Below are 22058 nucleotides of genomic sequence, written 5' to 3' on the forward strand. Positions count from 1 at the left end.
AGCATGATAAATGTGAAAGAACATAACTTTCACACACCTCCTAAGAAACCCCTCCTTATGGTTCAACATGCTAGTCCTTATCCAATTTCTCAACCTCTTAACAAGCCTCTCTTTGTGGTTCAAGGTGGTTATACTAATGATTCCTTTTGCACTTCTAACAAATCAACAAGGAGGATATCCCACTAAGAGTCCTTATGAGTATGCTAAACAGTTTACTCGAGCAAGTTATAATTCGGTTGTTCACACATATAATACAAGAAACAATAGGCAGCCTAATTCTCCTTTGATTATTCCTTCTTCACTTCCTACTTCTCAACCTATTCTTCCACCAACACCTCGTATATCACAACATCTTGGTAAAGAGTATGATCTTATTGAACAACTTAAAGCTACTCCTGCTAAGATATCTCTTTGAGATTTAATTTAAACTTCATGCACATATCATGGAATGTTACAAGATGCCTTATATACTCTAGATGTCCCCTATGCAGTGACACCTAATAGTGTGGCTTCTTTTGTGGTGCCTCTCCCTAACTCATATTCCTTTTAGTACACCCATAGATCATATTGATATAGCTTAGTTTATTTTATAATGATTTGATGATATTGTTGGTAGCAACAATGAAGGAAAACTAAAAGGGGGGGAGGGGTGAATCAGTCTTCACCGAATCTACAAAATTAATCACAAATACATATCTGATAAACTGCAGTAACAACAAAGATAAGCAAATTGAAAGCACAACACACAACACCAAAATTTTGACGTGGAAAACCCATTTAAGGGAAAAACCACAGTGGGAACCTACCCATAGTAAGATGATACTCTGTAGTAGTATGTGAAAATATTACAATGGGAAATGCACATACATTCAGGCACACTGCCTAGAGCTCAGGACTCAAATGCAATGACCCGAAAGGCTACAACCCTCAAGGAAGTCTCACTGACTTACAACTAGATGCAGACTACAATCCGGAAGAAATGAACTGAAGGAATAGCATCTCCAAATGTCTGATTACAGTTTCAGTTAAGCACAGATGTCTTCTCAACAACACCAATCTCTCCTCAATCACAACACCGAAGGATGAATCACTTGTTCACACATAAACCTCTCTCTAATAATGAAGACACAACCACGACACCAAAATTACTTGACAATATCATCTATATATACAAATCATCAACTTTGATAACAAGGTCAGCTAAACCCTCAACTCACAATTACAAAATTACATCGCACGGTACAAAGATCGACCACCAGACCAATATAATGGCAATTGGTACCTTAAGAAATATCACGTTGGTCACTTGGATTGGCTCACTAAAAATATCATGGCAATTGGTACCTTAAGAAAGTATGTATCGAAGGATCTCATTTTTCATATTGAGAAATGTACTCTAATCAAGGATGCTTGGCAAAAGTTTCAAGACTTGTATGGTCAAGTTGATGAGATTAGGGGATATCAGATTGATAGTGATCTCACCATGTTAGATCCCAAGAACTTTGATATGATACAAGATTATGTCACTAAGGCAAATGAGTTGAGGGCACAACTCAAGTATTGTGCCATTGATAAGAAGGATACTCAATTGATCTTCAATTTGATGGGCAAGCTTCCACAAGAATATGCAGCATTTGTTTCTAGTTTTCAAACCCATAGGATGACAATGGGTTCAAGCTACACAATGTCTACATTTGATGCTTTCGCTAAAATGTTGATGATGGAACAAACTAAGTTGATAAGCATGGGCATTCTTAAGGCTTCTAAGTCTCAAGCATTAGTGGCAAATCAAAGGAACAAAGGAAATCAAGGAAAGGACAACTCAAACAAGAAATGGCAATCAAAGCCTAAGGACAAAGCATCACCTTCTCCACAACAAGAAGATTCATCCTCTTCCAAGAGGGAAAATTCACCAAAGAAGGAGAGACCTACTTGTGTCTATTGTAAAAAGGTTGGTCATGAGGAGCATCGTTGCCATTCTAAAAAGATTGATGAGCTCACTCACATCCTCAAAAAGCACAACATTGATTTGCCTAATGCCTACAAGAAGGATGATTCATCAACTTCCACTTCCACACATTCAAAGGGGAAAGGGCAAGCATTCATGGCTTCTACAAGTGGGAAGACTCACTCTTTTTGGAAAAGAAAAGGAAAAGCTCTTTGTGCTACTACAAATCATGATTTAGGGAGATGGCTTCTAGATTCAAGGGCTTCTCATCATATGGCATCTTCGCAGTTTAAGTTCTCTACATTTGAGCCTTGCACCATGCCGCACATTTTGATGGGCAATCATACATACATGGATGTGATTGGGAAAGGAACTACTGCCATTGGGCATAACTCCTTCAATGATGTGTTGTGTGTACCCCACTTGACAAACAGTCTCCTTTCCATCTATCAAATCACACATGGCGCAACTAAGAGAATTGTGGAATTCACACCTGAGTCAGTTTTCATTAGAGACTTGGAGACTAGAGCTATCATTGCGACTGGGGTGGTTGATCATGCATCTCGGTTACACTCCTTTTCAGATTTTGTTGATGAGGATGATTTCACATATGATGATTCTACACATGATGATCACACTCCTTGTGATGGTTCAAATTTTGAGGAGAACTTTGGGTACTTGAACTTGGGGATTTTGCGCCTTGTGTTTCATCACCTCCTATTGATATCACATCACCTATTGCACCTGATGATGTGAATAGTGCGACAGTTTTGCCTTCATGTGATTCAATGCAGCAGGATATACCTTGTCTTCCAGCTTTAGTTTCTTGTGATGATTGCTTGACAGACATTGCAGGTTTGTTTGTGGAATCCTACATTGCAGATTTGGGAGACATCATTGATGATATTCATCTTCTCTTTGGTGAAGATGATCATTCTTCGATTGTTGCGAGGGAACACTTTGACCCTCTTGTTCATTCTCTACATGATCATTCTTTTGAGGTTGACATGATTGTGGATTCTTATGTACAGCAGTTGGAGGAGGTCTCTTTATCTTTAGAGGAGACATGTGAGTCTTTGGGACTTGTTCTACATTCATCTCTACTAGATCTTGGAGTGCCTTTTTCAGCAGTGTCGAGCAGTTCACCACCTTTGGAGGGGGTATCTTTCATCATCGACATAGGGACACTTGAGCAGTTTTTAGAGACTTCATTCATCATGAGTTTTTTTCCTACATCTTCCCTTCATGATTGGGGAGACTTATGGATACACCTATGGTTTTGTTTCTTCCTAAGGGGAGGAATGTTGTTCGATGTTCATGGAGTAGTTTCTTCATTCATCTTCGAGCTTCTACCATTGGTGCAGATTCTACATTGAGGGGGGGCTACCTAGCTTCTCTTCTTCTCTCATATGGGGGGGACTTTTTCCTCACATGTGGTTTTGTTCCTCTCACACTTCTATGAGAGTTCTCTTGTATAGTTTTCATCTCTCTTTTGGGGGAGGGTTTTTTCCCATTGAGTTTTTCTCTCTTTCCCCACTTTGTGAGAGATTTCATTGCATTGGTTTGCATGCATTTGTACATGCGTACTTAACATGGCCTCGTAGTCGGGACCCATCTTGCATTGCTTAGTTGCATTGTACACTTAAGTGTATTCCCCTAAGTTGCACTTAAGGGGGGGTGTTTGTGTAATTAATTATTCATTATGGATATTATTACACCTTACTTAAGTTCACTTAGGATAATGCATTTCATAGTAGTTTGGGTATGAGACACTTGGGTGTTTGTGTTACATTGGGATAGTGTGTGTAGGAGAATTTCCACCTTTTATGGTGTGATCTTGTTACTACTCTATCACATCCACTTATTGTGGAGTGATAATTGCACCTTCAGTGGGTGATCCACTTCATGTGGAATATTATATTGTTTCTCTTACCTACCCCTACCTATTTCCTACCTACCCTTGTTTCTTATTGAGTCACATGTCATGTTTGTGTGCTCACATATCCATATAGCCTTGCCTATATAAGCAGGCTCTTATTCATTGTATGAACAACTATTGATCTATTGATCATTTTATCTATTGATGAAAATACAGTTTATTTGTGTCCTATATTTTGTCTCTATTTTGTACTTTTCATTGAGCTCTTGATCTTGGCAAAATCTCACATCTTTATAAATTATTTCAATATTGTAAGTAAATTTTTAAATTTTTATAGTAGATTTGTTGATTATATGCATGTTAAGTGATATTATAAACTTAATTCTTGGTTTTTTTTGTTTTTATTTAGCATTTTATATGAAACCGACAAGATCATTTAGCTCCCTATTACCAAAGCACGAGTCTTAAACTAAAACCTCTTCGACTAAGAATCAAGGACTGGAAGCTATATTCTACCTGAGTTGTCCAAGGCACAATCCAAACCTCATCCTTTTTTATGTCCAATAAATTTTTATGGTTTTGTTTAATATGTGCATGTTGAACGGTATTACAAACATGATTCTTGAATTTTTTTGTTTCTTTTTTTAGTGTTTATGAAACCCACAAGATCATTTTGCTCTCTAATAAAAGAGCATGAGCCTTAAGCTGAAACCTCTTCAGCTAAGAACCAAGGACTGAAAGCTATCCATCCTACCAAAATAGTCTAAAGCTCAAGATCATTTATCTCCATCCTGCCTAAATTGTCTAAAGCTCAAGATCATTTATCTCCCTAATACAAGAGCATGCTAAGAGTCAAGGACTAAAAGCTATCCATTCTGCTTGAATTGTCCAAGGCTCCGAACCTCATCCCTTATGATCTCAAGGCCTTGCACTCAACAAAACTTGATCCTTGGTGGACTCATTCAAAACCATTCAACTTCACCAATAGACGAAAAGCCCTATTGACAATTCCAATTTTTTACTACAAATACTTTCACATTATTTTTATATTTGTATACAATTGACTAAAATAAATATTGAAAACAAAATGCTTCTATGTACCAACAAAACCATAGGCAACTAAATTAGCAAACATGGACAATTATCAATTATAATCTATGTTACCATGTTCTTCTATTTTAGCCCTGGTCCTAGTACAAGTACGGTCTTAGGTACAATTTGGGTTCTTCCTAGGTCCCTAGGTTGAACCCAAGAAGTACCAAGGGCCGTACCCAAACATAGTTTCATAAATTAAAACCTCGGTTTTACTCACACAACTTTGTGACAGCATTTTTAATCAGAATTTGCCAGCAAGCAAACAATTAAATATCATTTCACTTGCATTTGTGAGCTATACCCTCTGAACACAAGGTTAGTAAACTTTATATCAGCATTACTGAGATTAATTTCAATTGATTTACATTATGCATATGCACCAGCTGTTTGCTTATGTTTTTTGAAGACACTTTCTTTGTGTTGTTAATGATTTAGCATTTTGTCAAATGTTTGAAAAATGAAATTGAACCAGCTCCACCACTTGACACAGCTATAGTGGTAGAAGAATCCAATTGATTGTGGTTCAAATGAAACTTAACCAAATGTTGATATTGACCTTGATGCTTCTCATGAAAGAAAAACATGAATATTAAAATCGATTATAAATTTGAATTTTCATTATGTAATGACATCTTGAGATTTGTATTTTCATTTTTGCAAATTATGAATGAGGTACCAAAATATTGTATTTTTTTATATTTATTGGCAATTCTGGATTCATGAGCATCACTCTTCTTACAGTTATACACTGATACAATTTATATTTAATATTTTTGATGTTTGAACACCATATGTATGTGTGTGTATGGACGTACCCGTACCCGTACCCAATGAAACAAAATTGCCCTACCCACAAATCCGTACCCGTACCCAATGAAACAAAATTGCCCTACCCACAAATCCGTACCTGTACCCAAACCAGTAACTCAGATTATAATTCTAACTAGCATAGGTAGATAGCAGCTATTGGTATGAAAAAAAAAAAAAAAAATCTTCAAAACTTCAAAGTCTGTTGTGGGTTTCCACTTTCCATGGACTGTTTGAACGCTACTATGTCAAAATTAATATTGTTCGTCCATCTGTGAAATTTACTTTTTTCTTAACTTATGTACAAAGATTTTAATTGCAAACCATTTCATACACCACATCCTAGCTTGACAAATTTGTGCCGGACAAGCTCTGCAAATATGGTGTGCAAGACTTGTGTTCAATCAACATCTAGATCACTTACATCATACCAAATGGTATTATCTAAACAGCAACAGTCAACAGCATGCAGCGCAGCATTTTATGGAACTGGGTATTTTCAAGTAAAAAGCATCTCCAGTATAATATCACATTGAGGTGAAATAAAGTGGAACACAATTTATTCAAGAATCAATTTTGAGATGATTTTCATCTCACATGCAAAATGTAACCTGTTTGATTACTGCAATTACATTTAACTTTCACAAAACTCATCAACCCGTTAGTGTAAAAATATGGTTGATGCCAGAGATCGATTGCTTGTGAGAAATAAATTGTTGTCAAATTAGCAGAACTCTGAATCCAAGCAGCACTAAATTGACTGCCAGTACCTTGAAATCCCGCTCTCTTGGATGGAAATATTTACATATGAATTCAGAATCCAGGACAGAAACATACTCTGGAATCTAGATGGCTTAAATATAAATTAAAGTTCTCTCTCTATGGACAATTCTGTTATTATACATAGCACACATACAAAATCAAAGCTGTCAGCTTGAGAATGTGGCAAGATTGATTACTAAGGACCAATCCAGAAAGCATGAACTAAACATGATTGTCTAGTTGAAAGGGAAAGCTGCTTCGGCCAAACTGTGAAGCCAATCCCATTGATGATCCAAAGAACTTAAAATTTTCAAGTATGCTTGGCTGTAGAGTAGAAATGGTAATTGCAGCAGATGGAGCTGCTATAGTTGGTCGTGCAACTTGACTGCAAGCACCAAAGGGTTTGAAGAAATAAAGAGATAATAAAAAAAAAATTTAATCATGGTTAGATTTTAAATTTTTAGTTCCCATGTTCGATGAAAGCTTACCTGTTCACTGTACATGCGGAAGGTAAAGAGGACTTTACTGGAACCGCAGTCCTGCTGGGGCTGGTAGGAAAAAGTGGCAAAATAGCTGCCAAGGATAAAACATATCAAGTTAAGTGCACAATCCATCAGACATTCCTATTGAAGAAGACCTTAGGATATCCATTTGCCTACCTCGAGGTTTGGAAGAAGAGCCCAAATCCTGCAATTAACACATTTATAAAATTGGGGAAATAATTCAAGGCATTGTAAAACCAATATGCTTCCATAGTTAAAAACTGTAGCAGCCATGATCATAAGAAGCTTTACCTGCTTTATTGTGTCTGAGTATTTGGAGCCCTTCCCTGCAAAGAGCAATCACCCAAGATAAATATTCTAATATGAGCTAGCATGAAACATCAAAAAGCCAAGTCTATTAAAAAAAATTACTAGAACAAAATCAACCATAAATCGAACTCACCACCAAAATGTCCAACACTTGGCTTGATCCCCAAAGTCAACCCAAGAAAACATTCTACCCCTGATTCTCCTTCCCCATGCCATGCCTTCCGTGGTTTTTTCGAATGAATTTCTGAATCTGCCTCTGCACATTTACAACAGGGCATTAGTTCATTGTTACAAACACCTATCCTCACAGCTTATAAGAATTACTGACAAGGGTATCCGTCATAAGGCAGAAAATTATAATCAGTGTAGAGAACATACAGACGCCAGAATCAAAAGTTCAGCAGAAAATCAAAACATTTTATGTAAAGCTTTTTTCTGACACACGGTAAAGATTCACCCAGTGCATTTGACAAGAACTTATCTGAAACAAATAGATCCTATTTTCCATAATCATAAAGAGTGAATAGGATGATCATCTCGCATGTTTTTTAAGATCATTATAAATGACTTTAGAAAGTATTGCATATACAATACCGGCAGAACCATAACCCCAATATACCATGCATTAAGAAAATTCAAAATTATAATCAATAATTACCTGCTGCATAGTTATTCCCCTTGAGAGGTTCTCCAAGAGAAAGTGGAATAGATATACCAATCTGCATAAGATAGAGTTATGTTAGTTCCAAACTTCCACCAACCAGAACAATTTGCATTTAAATTCAACCAAATGAAAATTTAAAAGTGAACATCAAACTTTAAACAGCGGCAAGCAACAGGAATAGTTACAAGGAAGAAAGGATGATTCAGTGTCTGCTCTGCCGTTGGTCTCTTCTGAGGGTCCCAAGAACATAGGCGCTGTTTAAAGATTTTCAAATTTAATACTCATGCTTACTATATAGTTTTATAAACCAAATTTATAAGCAAGTGTTCAATTTAAATGATAATAATAATAATTAGCAGAATAAACATCAAGGCAAATGCCATATTGGTATGACTTGCCAAAAAAAGAACTAATCAATCATCCATTGCTTAAGACAAAAAGAAAAAAGGGACATTATTTCCTATATTTTGGTGGTAAATTACTCACCGTGATCAAATCAATTGCCTCTGGGCTAGCACGAGGAATAAGGGTAGCAAGGTTGGTTGGTCGAACCTGTATTACATACCATTATTAGAATCAACTAGAGAAGCATACAAATTAAACCAGTTTTAGAAAGCAGATGTGAGATGTGAAGATACAAGACAAGTAACATATGTTTAACCAAATAAAACTTACCTGTGGGAAGTTGAAATTCCTTGCAGCTGCCAGCTGTATGCCTTCGGGCCAAGTATCATGGTCTGGAGTGCCAAGCACACCACAGATTTGGTAGATTTCATCCAGTTCACTGCAAATCATTTCACCACAAGGTTTAGATCCTTTATCGAGAGAACTCCATGCGAGCACTCAAAGTTGAGGCACTAAAAGACAGTAGTTAAATGGGGAGTAAACAAATTTATGTAGAAGTAGAAAACTTTCTGGATATCCACCTTTCTCCTGGAAAGAGTGGCTGCAACGTGAAAAGTTCTGCCAGTATTGCCCCGATTGCCCACATATCTACAGAAGCGTAATAACAGCCTCACTTTCACAAACAGAAATGAAATTCAAGGAGATGTCCTTAGCAAGATAGAAATAACATCAAATGCGGCCACCATATCCTTAAGTTAGCAAGCAAGCAATCCTCAAACAAATGGTGGAAAAATGTTGGTTTAATAATTTTCGCCTTCCCATTTGATTAAATACAATTAGCCTACGTCCGCTCCCAAATCCCAACAGTTAGATTACATTTTCATTAGAAAGAACAAAAAGGTCTTGCTTAAAAAATATAATATATTGCAAACTGAATCTGTATTCATGCAACCTTCTATTTAGTGTTGTGTCTTTCAAACAAAATAAAAATTAAACCCAAGGTCAAAGACATCCGAGTAATAAAGAACTAAAAATAGTGCTAGAAAACTAAACAAAAATGAGTTGGGTTCTTGCACTTGCCAATTGCAGTAGTGTACGCTGGAGATTGTAGTAAGACTTCTGGGGCTCGGTACCTATCACAGAAAAAGACATGAATTGTCTCTGAGATCTTACTTCTCAACAAGATGCATTTGATAATTAATTGATGTTATGTTTAATTGAAAATAAAAATATAACATAAATTTACCATCTAGTAGAAACATAATCCGTGTAAGGTGGATGGGAAAGAACTTCCCTTGCCAGTCCAAAATCCGCAATTTTTATAACATCATTTGTTACCAGCAAGTTCTCTGATAAGAAAATAGAAGTCATTCAGCTATTTTTACATTTTTTTCTGACACAGGAAAAGTAACACCCCACACTTTCCGAATGAATAAGAAAACGGCTTCTATTGCTCAATCTAAAAACTGGTGCAAGCACAAATACAAACTCCAGACCTGGTTTCAAATCCCGGTGAAAATAGCCATTCTTGTGCATATAAGCTAATCCTTTAAGCATTTGATAGCAGAAGTTGATTATTTCGGTTTCAGAGAAAGGAGTATTCCTGTCTTTCATTATTTGGTATAGATTATACTCCTGCAAAGACAAAAGGAAGTTGCAGCCATAAAAAAATATTTATAAGCTTTTATAGGGAGTTAAATAGAAAGGCAATCACACAAAACCAGAGAAGTTTGTTAGACATCTTTTCATTTCATATTCCCAAAAACACTGAAAAATTTCATCTCAAGAGTGGTGAAGAAATTAATAACTAATAAATTGTTTCTATCCAGATATAACTAGTATAGATATCTTAAATACATCTATCCAAAGAAATGCCAAGAGATATCAATTGGAACAATTTTATTTACCTTAAAATTATTTTATTTTACTTTAAACTATATTCACTACATACAAAAACATTTAGATTTTATTGTATCTACATGGTTTATTTTTCCCTAATATAAATTTTTTATTTGATAATTGACATCTAATTTTTTATATTTAAATTCTAAACTTCTTATCATTATTCAAAAAAATTATTAAAAATTTAAAATTATAAAATATATTTTTTAATTGAATTAGTTATTCTATACTATATTTTTAAAAAGAATATTTGCTATATACTGAAATTATCAAATAGTAGATATTTTTTAAATATCTTTGTTCTTATTTTTATATTTATATATCTATGTACAACTTATAATTTTGATGAGGGTATATTTTATTTTATATGGTGTTTATTTTGAAAATATTATGTTTACAATTAATATTAGTATTTTGACATGTGAATGGTTGTCAAATTTAAGGTAAACGGTAAAAGTTAGCATTAACACTCACACCATTACACTTCACCCCTTGCTACCATTGTAGAATGCCTCTCAGCATTAAATATACATTTTAGTTCTCAAATGATTTATTTAAACTCTGCATATTAGCACAGTTTACAGACTTGACTTCCTCTTTTCATGCCAGTTTCCATCTAATAAGCTATCTGGTACTTGAATGAAGTAACAAACATTAATTGATATTTTTTTTTTTGCAGAAATGCATCTCTATCCAAAGATTTAGTAGATAATTCATAGATGGCATACTCGCCGAATAAAAAACAAAACAAGATTTCCCATGTTTACATACCAGAAAACTTGCCAAGTTTTTTGGCAAGTACTGGCCAATTATTTGAAGAGTACTCACCAAAAACTCAGCAAGTTTGACAAAAACACTTAGTAGACGCATTAAAATGTGAAACACAAATAACGCATTAAAATAACGCAAATATAAATTTGAAAGAAATAGTCAAAAAAGTCATGATTTTCCCCTATAAATCCATGAATGCCTCCTCAAACAACACTTGGAGAGCAACTATTCTTCATACAAATGTGCCGAATACTCAATTTCTCTTTAAACTTTAAGTGATAAAATTGTGAAGTGGTGTTCAACAAGGAGTTTTGTATGGCTGCCCCAGGACCCCGTGAGGAGTGCTGCCCCTCAACCTCAGCAGGAGTGTTGCCCCTAAACCCCCACGAGGCCCCTCAACCTCATTGGGGGCATTGCCCCCAAACCCCCACAAGGGGTTTCACCCCTCAACCCCATTGGGATCTCCACTCCTAGACCCCCACTAATTATTGGGATCTCCTCATATAAGAAATTTGATTACGATGAGGGGATTTGGGAGTAGAGACCTGAATCGACAGCTTAGACAATTATATTTATCACTATCATAATATCATTGACCAATGATGAGGGATCATACTATGAGTATCAAAAATTCAAATGCCATTATTATTATTATAAAATATAATACAACCTTCAGCCTTGCACAAGAAAGGTAGACAACAAATTAGAAATGTTCACTGATTCGGTCAAATCAGAGCCACAAACACATCCTTCAATGTCGAGTCAAGAGCTACAACATAGTGCAAAGACTAAAACCTCCCCAGATTTTCACTAGACTAGGGAAGAGGAAGATGTCAAATGTTGTAATATGCAATTTAAGAATTGTGATGATGATTTTTTAAGGCAATAATCATTAATTCATAGTAGTTGCCAGATAACTATTCTATCAAGATTTCACATGATGATACGATTTTGTACTCAATTTGTATTCAAATGAATCAAATTTAATAGAAAACACTTTTATATTCATTTATGGACTCGTTGGATATATTTTCTCTTTGAATTTTAAAAAACTATTGTGTTTTTTTTTAAATTTAAGCAATTTTTTAAGTTGCTGAGTTTTTACTTTTTACCAAGTTTTTGCCAAGTCGAGTTTTCTGGGTCTAGCAAGCTTTTGCCTAGTACAAGGTTTCCAGCTATGAAATATATAACAATTACAAGAGGAGTTAAATAATTGATTTCTTGACAACAGCTCACAAAAGAAATCTAACAAGCGTTATCATGAGCTACCATCAGGTAAATGTCTATTTAATCACATTGAGAGCATCTATTTAAAATTTTAAACAATGTGATTAATTTGAGAAGTGTCAAGTGCCAAACAGAACACAAGTTAAATACATAAACAAATAATATACAGCCTTCGTCAGAAAAGAGCTTCAGAACCAAACGCAGAAATTAGAAATCCCATAGTTCAAAAAGGTATGAAATCAAAACATGAGAACCAAAATAATTAACACAAAATCCAGATCTCAGATTTTGCTCAACCTTATATATTGATAGTAACTTTGCATCCATGTTTGCAGGGAATATGTTTCATGCCCCTAATCCCCCATCTCCTGTTTCCCACTTTCAATTGTTTCCTAGCTGCCCCTAAGAAAAAAAGTTAAGGTTGCCATACCCAATGGAGCAAACGCTCAGCAATACAATACAGAAATGTCCCCAAGGTTTTTCGCAGTTTTTGGAAACCCTTAACTGTTTCCTACAATTTTCAGAAACCCCTAGCAATTTCCAGAAGTTTTTGGAAACCCCAAACTATTTTCTACACTTTCTGATTTCAGATTTCATTTTGATGTTCAATATGTTCATTTATAACACAAATCACTTTATAAGTACAATTTTCAAAAGTCTCAATGTCAAGTGCTCATGCCCTTATGCTCTAAGCTGAACAGACTAGAATATGTTTATTAAACTCCATGTAACATTTCTTTGTATTTATCATTTATGTAAATCTTCTCAAACTAACACATCTTGGTAAGCATTTGTCACACAAATATTATGAAACTCTATTCCTGGAAGACAAATCCATAAACAGTTTCCTGCATGACAGACGCATAGAGAAACACCTTACCTATCCCCTTAAATTTGAAGGCTTGAATACAATAACTAAGTAACCTTCGGTTATCCCCTCTCAATTAGTTTGAAATTGCATCTAGTCATGATCTTGCCCCTCACTTGTGTCAATTACCATAATTAAAATTTGGTCTCGTTTTTTCTTTGCACCAATCAAATGGAGCCAATATTCTCATTTCAACAGCACTTCAAAAAGGCCGGGAAAGGATCTATTATCTTTGATGATACTTATTGCAAATACACCATGCAGTTAATTTTTCTTCAATAATATCCCATTTGCCAACGTTTTATACTATTTGTCTATAAATGGTTGGATGCTGCCCCATATAATTGCACTAATGTTGATACTTCCTTCCAAGTGAGACTTCCCATAAATAATCTGTCAATAAGTCCTTCCAAGTGAGACTTCCCATAAATAATCTATCTTACCTCTACCTCTAATAGATATCTTGTTATATCACTTCTGTCCCCTAAAGGAAAGAAGCATGAAAAAGAGTAAGCAGCATTCCTGAGGAACATGCTAGACAATGCAGACATTGATCAAAGCCCTATAAAACAAGAACAGGTGTTATCAGAGCCAAGAATATGTGCCATTGCAGTGGCTGTGCAAATTTAGTCCCTAGCAGAAAATCATGGATCTCAAGAAGAAAGATTCACAAGACAACAATCAGTATAAATGCATTCTCTGAATCTGCTTGAAAACTGTTTAAGAAACTTGATAAAAATATCTTCAAAGAAAGTCTGCTCAAAGATTAGAGCAAATTTATCCTGCAAAATCCAACTGAAAATCTACTTAAATGCTTGGACAAATGTGTTCTGAAAAATCTTCAATTCCATCACAGGGACTCCATATGCAAATCTGCTTGAATGTCACAATTTTTTTCTGCTAAAAAGAAGAGCAAATCTGTCAAGGAAAATCTGCAGATTTATCATGGGGATGTGCCCTGATGTCCCCAAAATCCAGTCAAAGGAGGAAAATGTCCATGGAAATGCATGACAAATCTGGAGATATCCCAAAATTTACAAAAAAATAAATAAAAAGAGTAGTGAAGGCAAGGAGGGAGCCATTTCATTCCCACATTTCTGAAACATCACATAAATATCCAAGACAACTTGGAAATCTCTGTATAAATTATATTATACTTCTAACTCATAGATTAAAATTGGTTTGGTAAACTACTAATGCCCAAGTTGATGATATTTACCACGATTCATAAGTTTTCAAAACAACATTTTTGTCTAAGGTACAAAACAAGTAGTATTTAGCAAAGAGGGTACAAATTTGAAAAAAATTCTCGTAGCTTAAAGGTTCTGAAATCATAATGAAAGAGACCTTGCAAGACTAGATTCCTCAATAGGAAGTCAAACACTGAAAGAATTTTTTTAAAACCAATCATAATGTTGGGATGCTTTGTTTCCCTAATAATGTTGGGATTTGTTCATCTAGTCCTGTCAAGCCTAATGCCACAAAGAGCATTCAATCCGTCCAAAATATGAAAGCAATATGCCAATGTTTCATCAGAAAAGCACAAGGCACGAATATTTCTCCTCTACATCTTGCAGACTTCAACTTATTATATAATAGAAAGTTTCAGACTGTCAAATAGAGCAATTGGAACTGAATGCATGTTTGACTATCCTGCGTAGAGCAAATATAACCAACTTTGACCATCATTTTAAAATAGAAAATCACATTCCTATTTAGGTAATAGGACAAACACAAAAAAACATGGAATACTTAATATAATAATATTTTAATATTATAGTGGAATGAAATCCTCAGCTAATGGGATATGCCACTTGTCTCTAGAAAAACCTTGTAATTTTTAAGACATTAGAATTGGGCATAATTCTATGAAAAGAAAACGTGTATAAGGAGAAATATAAAGTACCATGTATTCAAATACAAAATAGAGTTCAAAATTTTCCCGAATAACCTCCTTCAGCTTGATAATGTGCGGGTGACTCAATTTCATAAGGCACTGCCAAAAGAGCCACATGCATATCATAAATACTATTACTGTAATTTGTTAAACAAAACTATCAAGCATTGATTGGATAACGATATTGAAAATCTTTATGGTGTCTACAGTTATTTCACATACCTTCACCTCCCGTAGATTTATACACTCTTCCCAGGAAAAATAATTCCTCTTCATTTTCTTAATAGCAACCTGGCAGCAAACATATGGTGAAAATCTACAGGATAAAAGAAATCAAACAAAATAAAAAATTGGCTGTTTGAACTTTAAAGAACCCAAACTGCAACCATCAACCATCCACTCTGATGACAAAAATAAAATGCTTGAAATGAGGTGAATTAACATTCTCACATTTAGAACTAATTCAACCATGCGCGATTGCAATTCCTATAAATGACTCGTAGACAATAACTACTTGACTTGGGACCAGTTTGTTCATAGTGTCTCAATTTTAAAAAAAACAGAATTCAGACTGCATCCAATCTTTAAGTTGTGAAATTTTGGGTCTAATTACAGTTTTCAGACTTTCCTTGATGATGAATCTTGTGGTGAGACCCAAATAATAGAATGTAAATAAACTGTGCAATCTGATCCAGAGGAAATTTGAAAAAATAACTACTTCACAAAAGGTCCCCATGTCGAGTGCCAAATTGAAAACATAAATTCTGTCTCTGAGAACAATATCTCAAATTTCCAAACCATTCAGTTACAACTTCCAAATGTGATAGTCAATCATAGAGAAAAATAAAAAGCATCAATAAAGTCTAAAGATATTGGTTATATGATACCAGCATATTATGATGAAATGTTTCCCTTCCACAGAAAACCTAAAACTTGGAGAGTAATAGATATAGTAAATGAAAAGTACAAAACAAAAACAATCTCAATTGAGATCAGCTCTTGAACTCAGTGGATAAAAACAAGGAGTAAATTAACCAGAGCTGTTTTAGCAGAACGAAATCAAAGTCCACTTATTGAAGAATAAATAACAGTCATAAAATAGATACAATTAAAAACAGGGAACCCAAGGAACATAACTAGTCCTGCTTCCAACTTATCTCCATTATCAGACAAAGTGCGACCAAAAAGGAAGGTTCCATGCTACACAGGCTTTGCATTTTATCACTGGTCCAGTTTCACAACCTTATGTCTCAAGACAAATCTTTATCAATATCCACACTGCCCTTGTCTTAAACAAGCCTTTTATCATCCATGCAACCTTATTGAAGTCTAGAAAAGGCGCACAAGCAGTAGAAACAATGACTCTACAAATAATGGAAAGTAGATGCTTCAAAGTATAGAAAACGGAGAACTACAAAAATCAGAATTAAGCTATAATTATAATCATTGGATGGAAAGGAGCGTTGGGATCATTTTGGAAAAAATAGTATACAAAGAATCAACAAGATGGTCATCACAGATTTCACTCTATGCTAACCTGTAGATACCATATGAAAGCCAATGCATACATTATCACAATATTTGAAAATTGGTGGACCTAAACATGCAAGTCACAACTTGCCATGACAGAAACTTTGCATTAATGGCTACGCATTACTTGATGTATAGACTTGCTACAAGAGGTAAAACTGAAACATTTATAATTTCTTTAAATGAAGGGAAATCAATCATACTATTTCATTAGTCTGCCGATTCAAAGCCTTCCACACATTTCCATAAGTACCATCTCCCAACTCCTTTATCACCAGATAGCTGCCAAACAGTAAAACATGTCACTAATAAAACCAACCCAAAAAACAACATAAAGAATACAACCACAAAATATAGCTTGGAAAATCCCTGACCGTTCCATGGCTGTGATCGAATTGCCCACAATTTCAACAAGCGGGTAAAATGCTACTTGAAAATTGATGATGAAAACTCTGCAGAGAATTCTGTCTAGCCTTTACAAGGTACCAAACATAAGTGTAAAATTGCACCCTAGTGAAACAAGAATAACCAAAAGTTCGAAGTTCTGGAAGCAATGAATTGACCGACATCATTGCCCGCAGCCGTTATGAGCTGCGATGCCTTGACAATCATCCAGTAAATACTAATCTATCTGGCAATCCTTCCACTGCGGTGTCTACTGCAGTGGGGTATGACAGGAACTGAGGAGAAGGCTGAATGGTAGCATGATAGCATCCCAACTCCATGGCCTTCTCAGAATGATCGATTCTTTAAACGAACAAAAGCTTCGAACAACCTGAACACACGACAAACAACAAACAATTTCATTTGCCTAGTTTTTTAGAGACAAAAGGTTCATATGACTTGCACACCGCATGAAAAATGAGCAATTTCAACTTCTCACAAATTGCTATCTTTTTGCTGAAATGAAAGCATACCCATCACAGAAGCAACGGAAGATTTTCCAATTCCACAAATGATTGTATACTAGTGGACTTTGATATTTAGAAAATCGGAAATTTACACATATTTGAATACCAAAAAACTACATTCAGCAATAGAATGTGATGCATGCATAGAAAAAAACACAATTAGATAAGAGTATTTATAACTTTAAACAACATGAATTCGCCCAATAAACCAAAAATGAAATTCAGATTATAGACAGCAACTACAAATTAAGACAGTATTTTTTTGTAGTATAGATTTAAGTTTTTCAACAATGGACCAAAGAAGAAGCAGTAGGTTGTTTAAAATCATAGACACGATTTAACAAGATATTCTGCAGCTATGGGGTCAAATGGCAGTGGTGTGAGTTTACTATTGCTGCCTAGGTTTGATTCTTGCGCCACAAGGCAACAACATCCAAGGGGTTTGTTCCTCCTTCACCAAATACAGTTCTATGGAAAAAAAAGGATACAGAAGAAATTAGGGAAAGTTGCATTGAAACCCAAATTACTAAATTAGAGATTTATATTGACTGAAGTGTCAGGATCTAAATAAACATGTGCTAGCATTTGATCCCTTATCCTTACCAGCTCAAAATCGGTGTAGATTGTGAATTCACATCCAAACAACATTTTATTTATTGATTTAAGATTTCAGCAGTGCACAATTTTTTGTAATGCGACTTCTGGATCCAACTTGATGACCCCTCAATACTACTGATAACCAACTTTTCATATTGGAATATAGATTTAATCAATGGACAAGATCAAAAAGCCAACCCAAAAGGTTCCATTAAATCCCAAAGTGGGTTTTCCAAATTGTCAAGCACCAATCAATAAATATACATTTTCAGAAACAATCCAAAGTGGGTTTTCTAGTTTGTCAATAGATATCAAACAAATAAGCATTAAAAATCATTTGAGACAAAGAATAATCAATGGATCAAAAATCAAAAAACACGGGTTATTTTTCTAAGAGAAGATGATCGAACCAAAAGTATTTCATAACAATCTACAAGTGGGTTTTCTCTAACGCCTTCAAATTTACAAGGTCTCGCACACTGAAACATGGAAGACTCGCGGAGACGAAGAATTGTCTGTACATAGGGAACCAATCTGTGTTTGACAAAAAAGAGGGAAAAAGAAAATAAAACAGTGTTCTTAAAATAGATTAAAAATAAAACCTGTAGCTTGATTGATCAGAAAGTGAGTGAATCCCTGCTAAATTCTCCATAACAGCAGCTCAAATCCTCCATCTCAAGAACATCAATAGCTTGAACCAAGAAACAAAACCGAGGAGGAGAATGCATGTTTATTATAAATAAATAAAGCATGAAAAAATGCAGATAAGAATGCAGCTGAAAACCCCAACCTTCTAAAGCTAAATTTATGTAATTTCCATTGATATTACTCAGCCCCATCTACAATACACAGAAAATGTCTATTAAAAATATTTCTCGACTCTTTGCATGGCAATGTATACATGAAGGTATATGCTTAAAATTTGTTCCCATGGTATAATCCACTCCCATTTTTCTAGATGGGTATGTTGCACACATAGGCCCACTCTAATTCAATTTGTTAGGACCCACTCAATTGTGTCAATCAAGGCTCGTCAAACTTTTAGCTTATGGCTTTCACCTTCTCAACCTTGGTTTAACTCTTGGTTATACCTGCAATTACGTTCAATTTTTATACAGTTTGATATACAAACAAACTAATTTATGATGATAATGTTTGATAACCTTTGACCAAGTTATATTTTAAATGTATTTATTTAAAGGATGTTTGGAATTATATTTTCAAAATATTTATATTGAAATTATAGTGGATAAAAGGATGTTGTATGTACTTTAGTAAATAAAATGATAAATATTTATGTATTTTAGTAAATAAAATAGATGATAATATTATTTCATAATGGATTGTCATTAGGTATGGTGGTGATCATGAGTGGGTAATAAAATGATTTTAAGGACTTCATGGGCATGCTTGACTTATGTGGCATGAGACCCCAAACATCACCCTAAGGTGGTTATGATAACATTGCCTTTGCCATTTACCTTCATAGGGTCAACTTTAATTTTGAAATAGTTGTCATTCTTCTAGATGTGTTGGGTAGTTTGGTTGATTATAGATGGTGTCTTCCTTAGAGACTAAGAAGGTTAAAGGTGTTCTCTAAATGCTTGTGAGAAGGAGAGGAATGGGGATTTAATGGGTGGAGGGAAAACATGTCTACAACAACAAAGGGTGTTGAGTGAAGAAATGGCCAACAATTTCATCTCCTTCCTCTATGATGACAAAAAACTTAAGCTAAGGATGTGTGTTTTGAGGATTTGGGAGCTAGCTAAGGAATTGACAACAAACCCTTTGAAGGAGTTACAGTGATCATGACAAAAAACTTAAGCTAAGGATGTGTGTTTTGAGGATTTGGGAGCTAGCTAAGGAATTGACAACAAACCCTTTGAAGGAGTTACGGTGATCATGGCTAATTTTTTATTGGACCTAGGCTAAATGAAGGATAGGAGAAATTCCTTTGATATGGCTTGATCCTTGAGTTATGAGATAGCACTATCGAACAAAATGGGCTCATATCTTTTGCACAACAATATTAAGGATGTTGAATATCAATTCAAAGCATATTTCAATTGTGCATTGGCTCACCTTTGTGCCATCAAGTAACACTTGGATTATATGTAGTAATTCAATGACAATATAGCTAAGGTACTCCATATTTTTCTACCATATAATGTTAAACCAATGCTCGTGCAGTCTTACAATGATAATGATTTAGATGAATTAGTGGAGGTCTCTCCACCTAACGAAGGTGGTATGTGTAAATAATGTAAAAATGTTAGTGGGGATATTACGAGGCTTACATAATTTTCCTTGTCTCCATGTCCCTTGTCAAACTTATAATTATTGATTCACATAGGTTGAGGTTATGTAACTTGCATCTACTCCTAGTATAGACCTAACCGTATGTATATCACATGGTAGCTTACAAGTCCCTTAATATAGATTGGTGGTTATTGAGTTCATTTTAAAGTTGAAGTCTTTTCTCTCTTGATTGGTTATTGTGTGGGATGGCTAAGGATTATATGGGACTTTCATAACCTTTAAAGTATTAGTCATATATTAGGCTTGCAACATATTGATTGTAGTTTTATGGAATTGCTTGGGTTTTGTCTTAATTAATATGTAAAAGAAATGCGTGGATTGAATATCTAATTGATCGAGTTTGTCTTGGATTCTCGATTTTTTAATGCTACTTTTTGTAGCCATTGGATGCCTACCTAATTTAACTAGAAAAAATAATTGAAAATATTTTTGAGATAACCATATAATAAAATATGTACTAAATAATTTTATTCTAATTTTTAAAAAGTAGAAAAATAAACTAGATATTATTTACTTAAACATCTAGCTATCGAATCATTTATGGTATAGTGTGTTGGTTAAAGTGTGTTATTCTTATTATTGTCATCAAGGTCCAAACCCCTCAATGGGTTATTATACCCACAGACTTTGTACCCTTATTGGGTTGTTGTGTTCATGGGTTTGAACCACTTATGTTAGAAAGTTGTTGGCATTAAAATTATTCACTTTATGTTACAAACTTTCATTAGCTCATTAAGCTCATAGGTTTTGTGTCCTTGTTGGATCATGGAGCTCACGGGTTTGGATTGTCCACAATAATGTAGTGCATTCATATTAAAGATGAGGTCCCCTTTGTGACGTCACCTAGTTTGCATCAAGCTAAAAAAAATCACCTTCATTTTATATAAATAAATGTTAATTAAAATATTTCTTTTAAATAAGAAAAACAAATTCATTCATACAACTATTAAATAAATTAATTAATAAATTATAGATTTAAGTATAAATAAAATATGTTTTCTATATAAAAAATAATTTTATATTGAATAGATTTTATAATATAAATATAGAATAGTAAAAATGGTAAGTAAAAAAAACCGTATAGGTTAACACTTTTGCAATGACACATTTACATTTTCTTGATAAGGCTAGGCTTTCAAATAGGGTGTATGGCGAGCAAGATTGTAATGCCCCACCAAGGAACCCTCAAGGACATGAGACAAAAAAAATGGAAATATTTTTTTTTAAACATTCCAAATGAATATGAACAGCTTTTAGAAGAGCTCACTAGCTCAAACTACAAACACATGACATCTTGTCGCACCTCAACGACGCATGAGTGGAAGAATTAGGTTCCAAAATGCCAATCAACCATAGAGGAAGGCTTGGAAAAAATTATGGATGAAAAAAAATGGTTTTCTACCCTTACAATACTTCACAAGACTTTACAAGAATTCACAAGTTTATCTCAACCTTCTCTTTCATCTTAGGTGTGAAGATCAATCATTTGCAAACGAAGGCGCATAAAATAATGAAACAACACCATAAATTATCATGTTCAACACAAAAGGACCACCTCGAAGGTTCCATATACTCTCTAGGACCCAACAAAAAACTTTCGTATACAAGGGTTGTCTATTTGGGGCTCAAAAATGATCCTCACCAAATGTGTCAAGTTACAAGCACCCTAGGTGAACTAGGACACCCAACTAGGACATTAGTACCCCAAAAGGACATTATCAATC

General features: G+C 34.6%; 1 protein-coding gene across 1 annotated transcript; it reads right to left on the reverse strand.

Annotated features, from left to right (window-relative positions):
• Positions 1-6261: 6261 nt before the first annotated feature.
• Positions 6262-18979, reverse strand: LOC131036480 (cyclin-dependent kinase F-3). Its single transcript, XM_057968380.2, has 18 exons — positions 18618-18979; positions 16882-17282; positions 16711-16789; positions 15200-15268; positions 14987-15076; positions 9809-9947; positions 9559-9661; positions 9393-9445; positions 8894-8960; positions 8643-8751; positions 8454-8519; positions 8153-8221; positions 7962-8022; positions 7437-7559; positions 7286-7320; positions 7151-7178; positions 6980-7064; positions 6262-6876 (listed from the first exon to the last, which is right to left on the reverse strand). The coding sequence occupies exons 2-18, from the start codon at positions 16887-16889 to the stop codon at positions 6714-6716; spliced, it is 1347 nt and encodes a 448-aa protein (XP_057824363.1). The 5' UTR covers positions 16890-17282; positions 18618-18979; the 3' UTR covers positions 6262-6713.
• Between the last annotated feature and the right edge of the window lie 3079 nt (positions 18980-22058).

The sequence above is a fragment of the Cryptomeria japonica genome, chromosome 5, assembly GCF_030272615.1.
Source record: "Cryptomeria japonica chromosome 5, Sugi_1.0, whole genome shotgun sequence".
NCBI classification, from domain to species: Eukaryota; Viridiplantae; Streptophyta; class Pinopsida; order Cupressales; family Cupressaceae; genus Cryptomeria; species Cryptomeria japonica.

Excerpts from the sequence above, each read along its gene's own strand:
- LOC131036480 (XM_057968380.2), bottom strand. Across the intron at positions 8,222-8,453 it reads AGGCAATTGATTTGATCACG|CGCCTATGTTCTTGGGACCC; the intron begins GTGAGTAATTTA and ends ATCTTTAAACAG. Across the intron at positions 7,179-7,285 it reads ACTCAGACACAATAAAGCAG|GATTTGGGCTCTTCTTCCAA; the intron begins GTAAAGCTTCTT and ends TGTTAATTGCAG.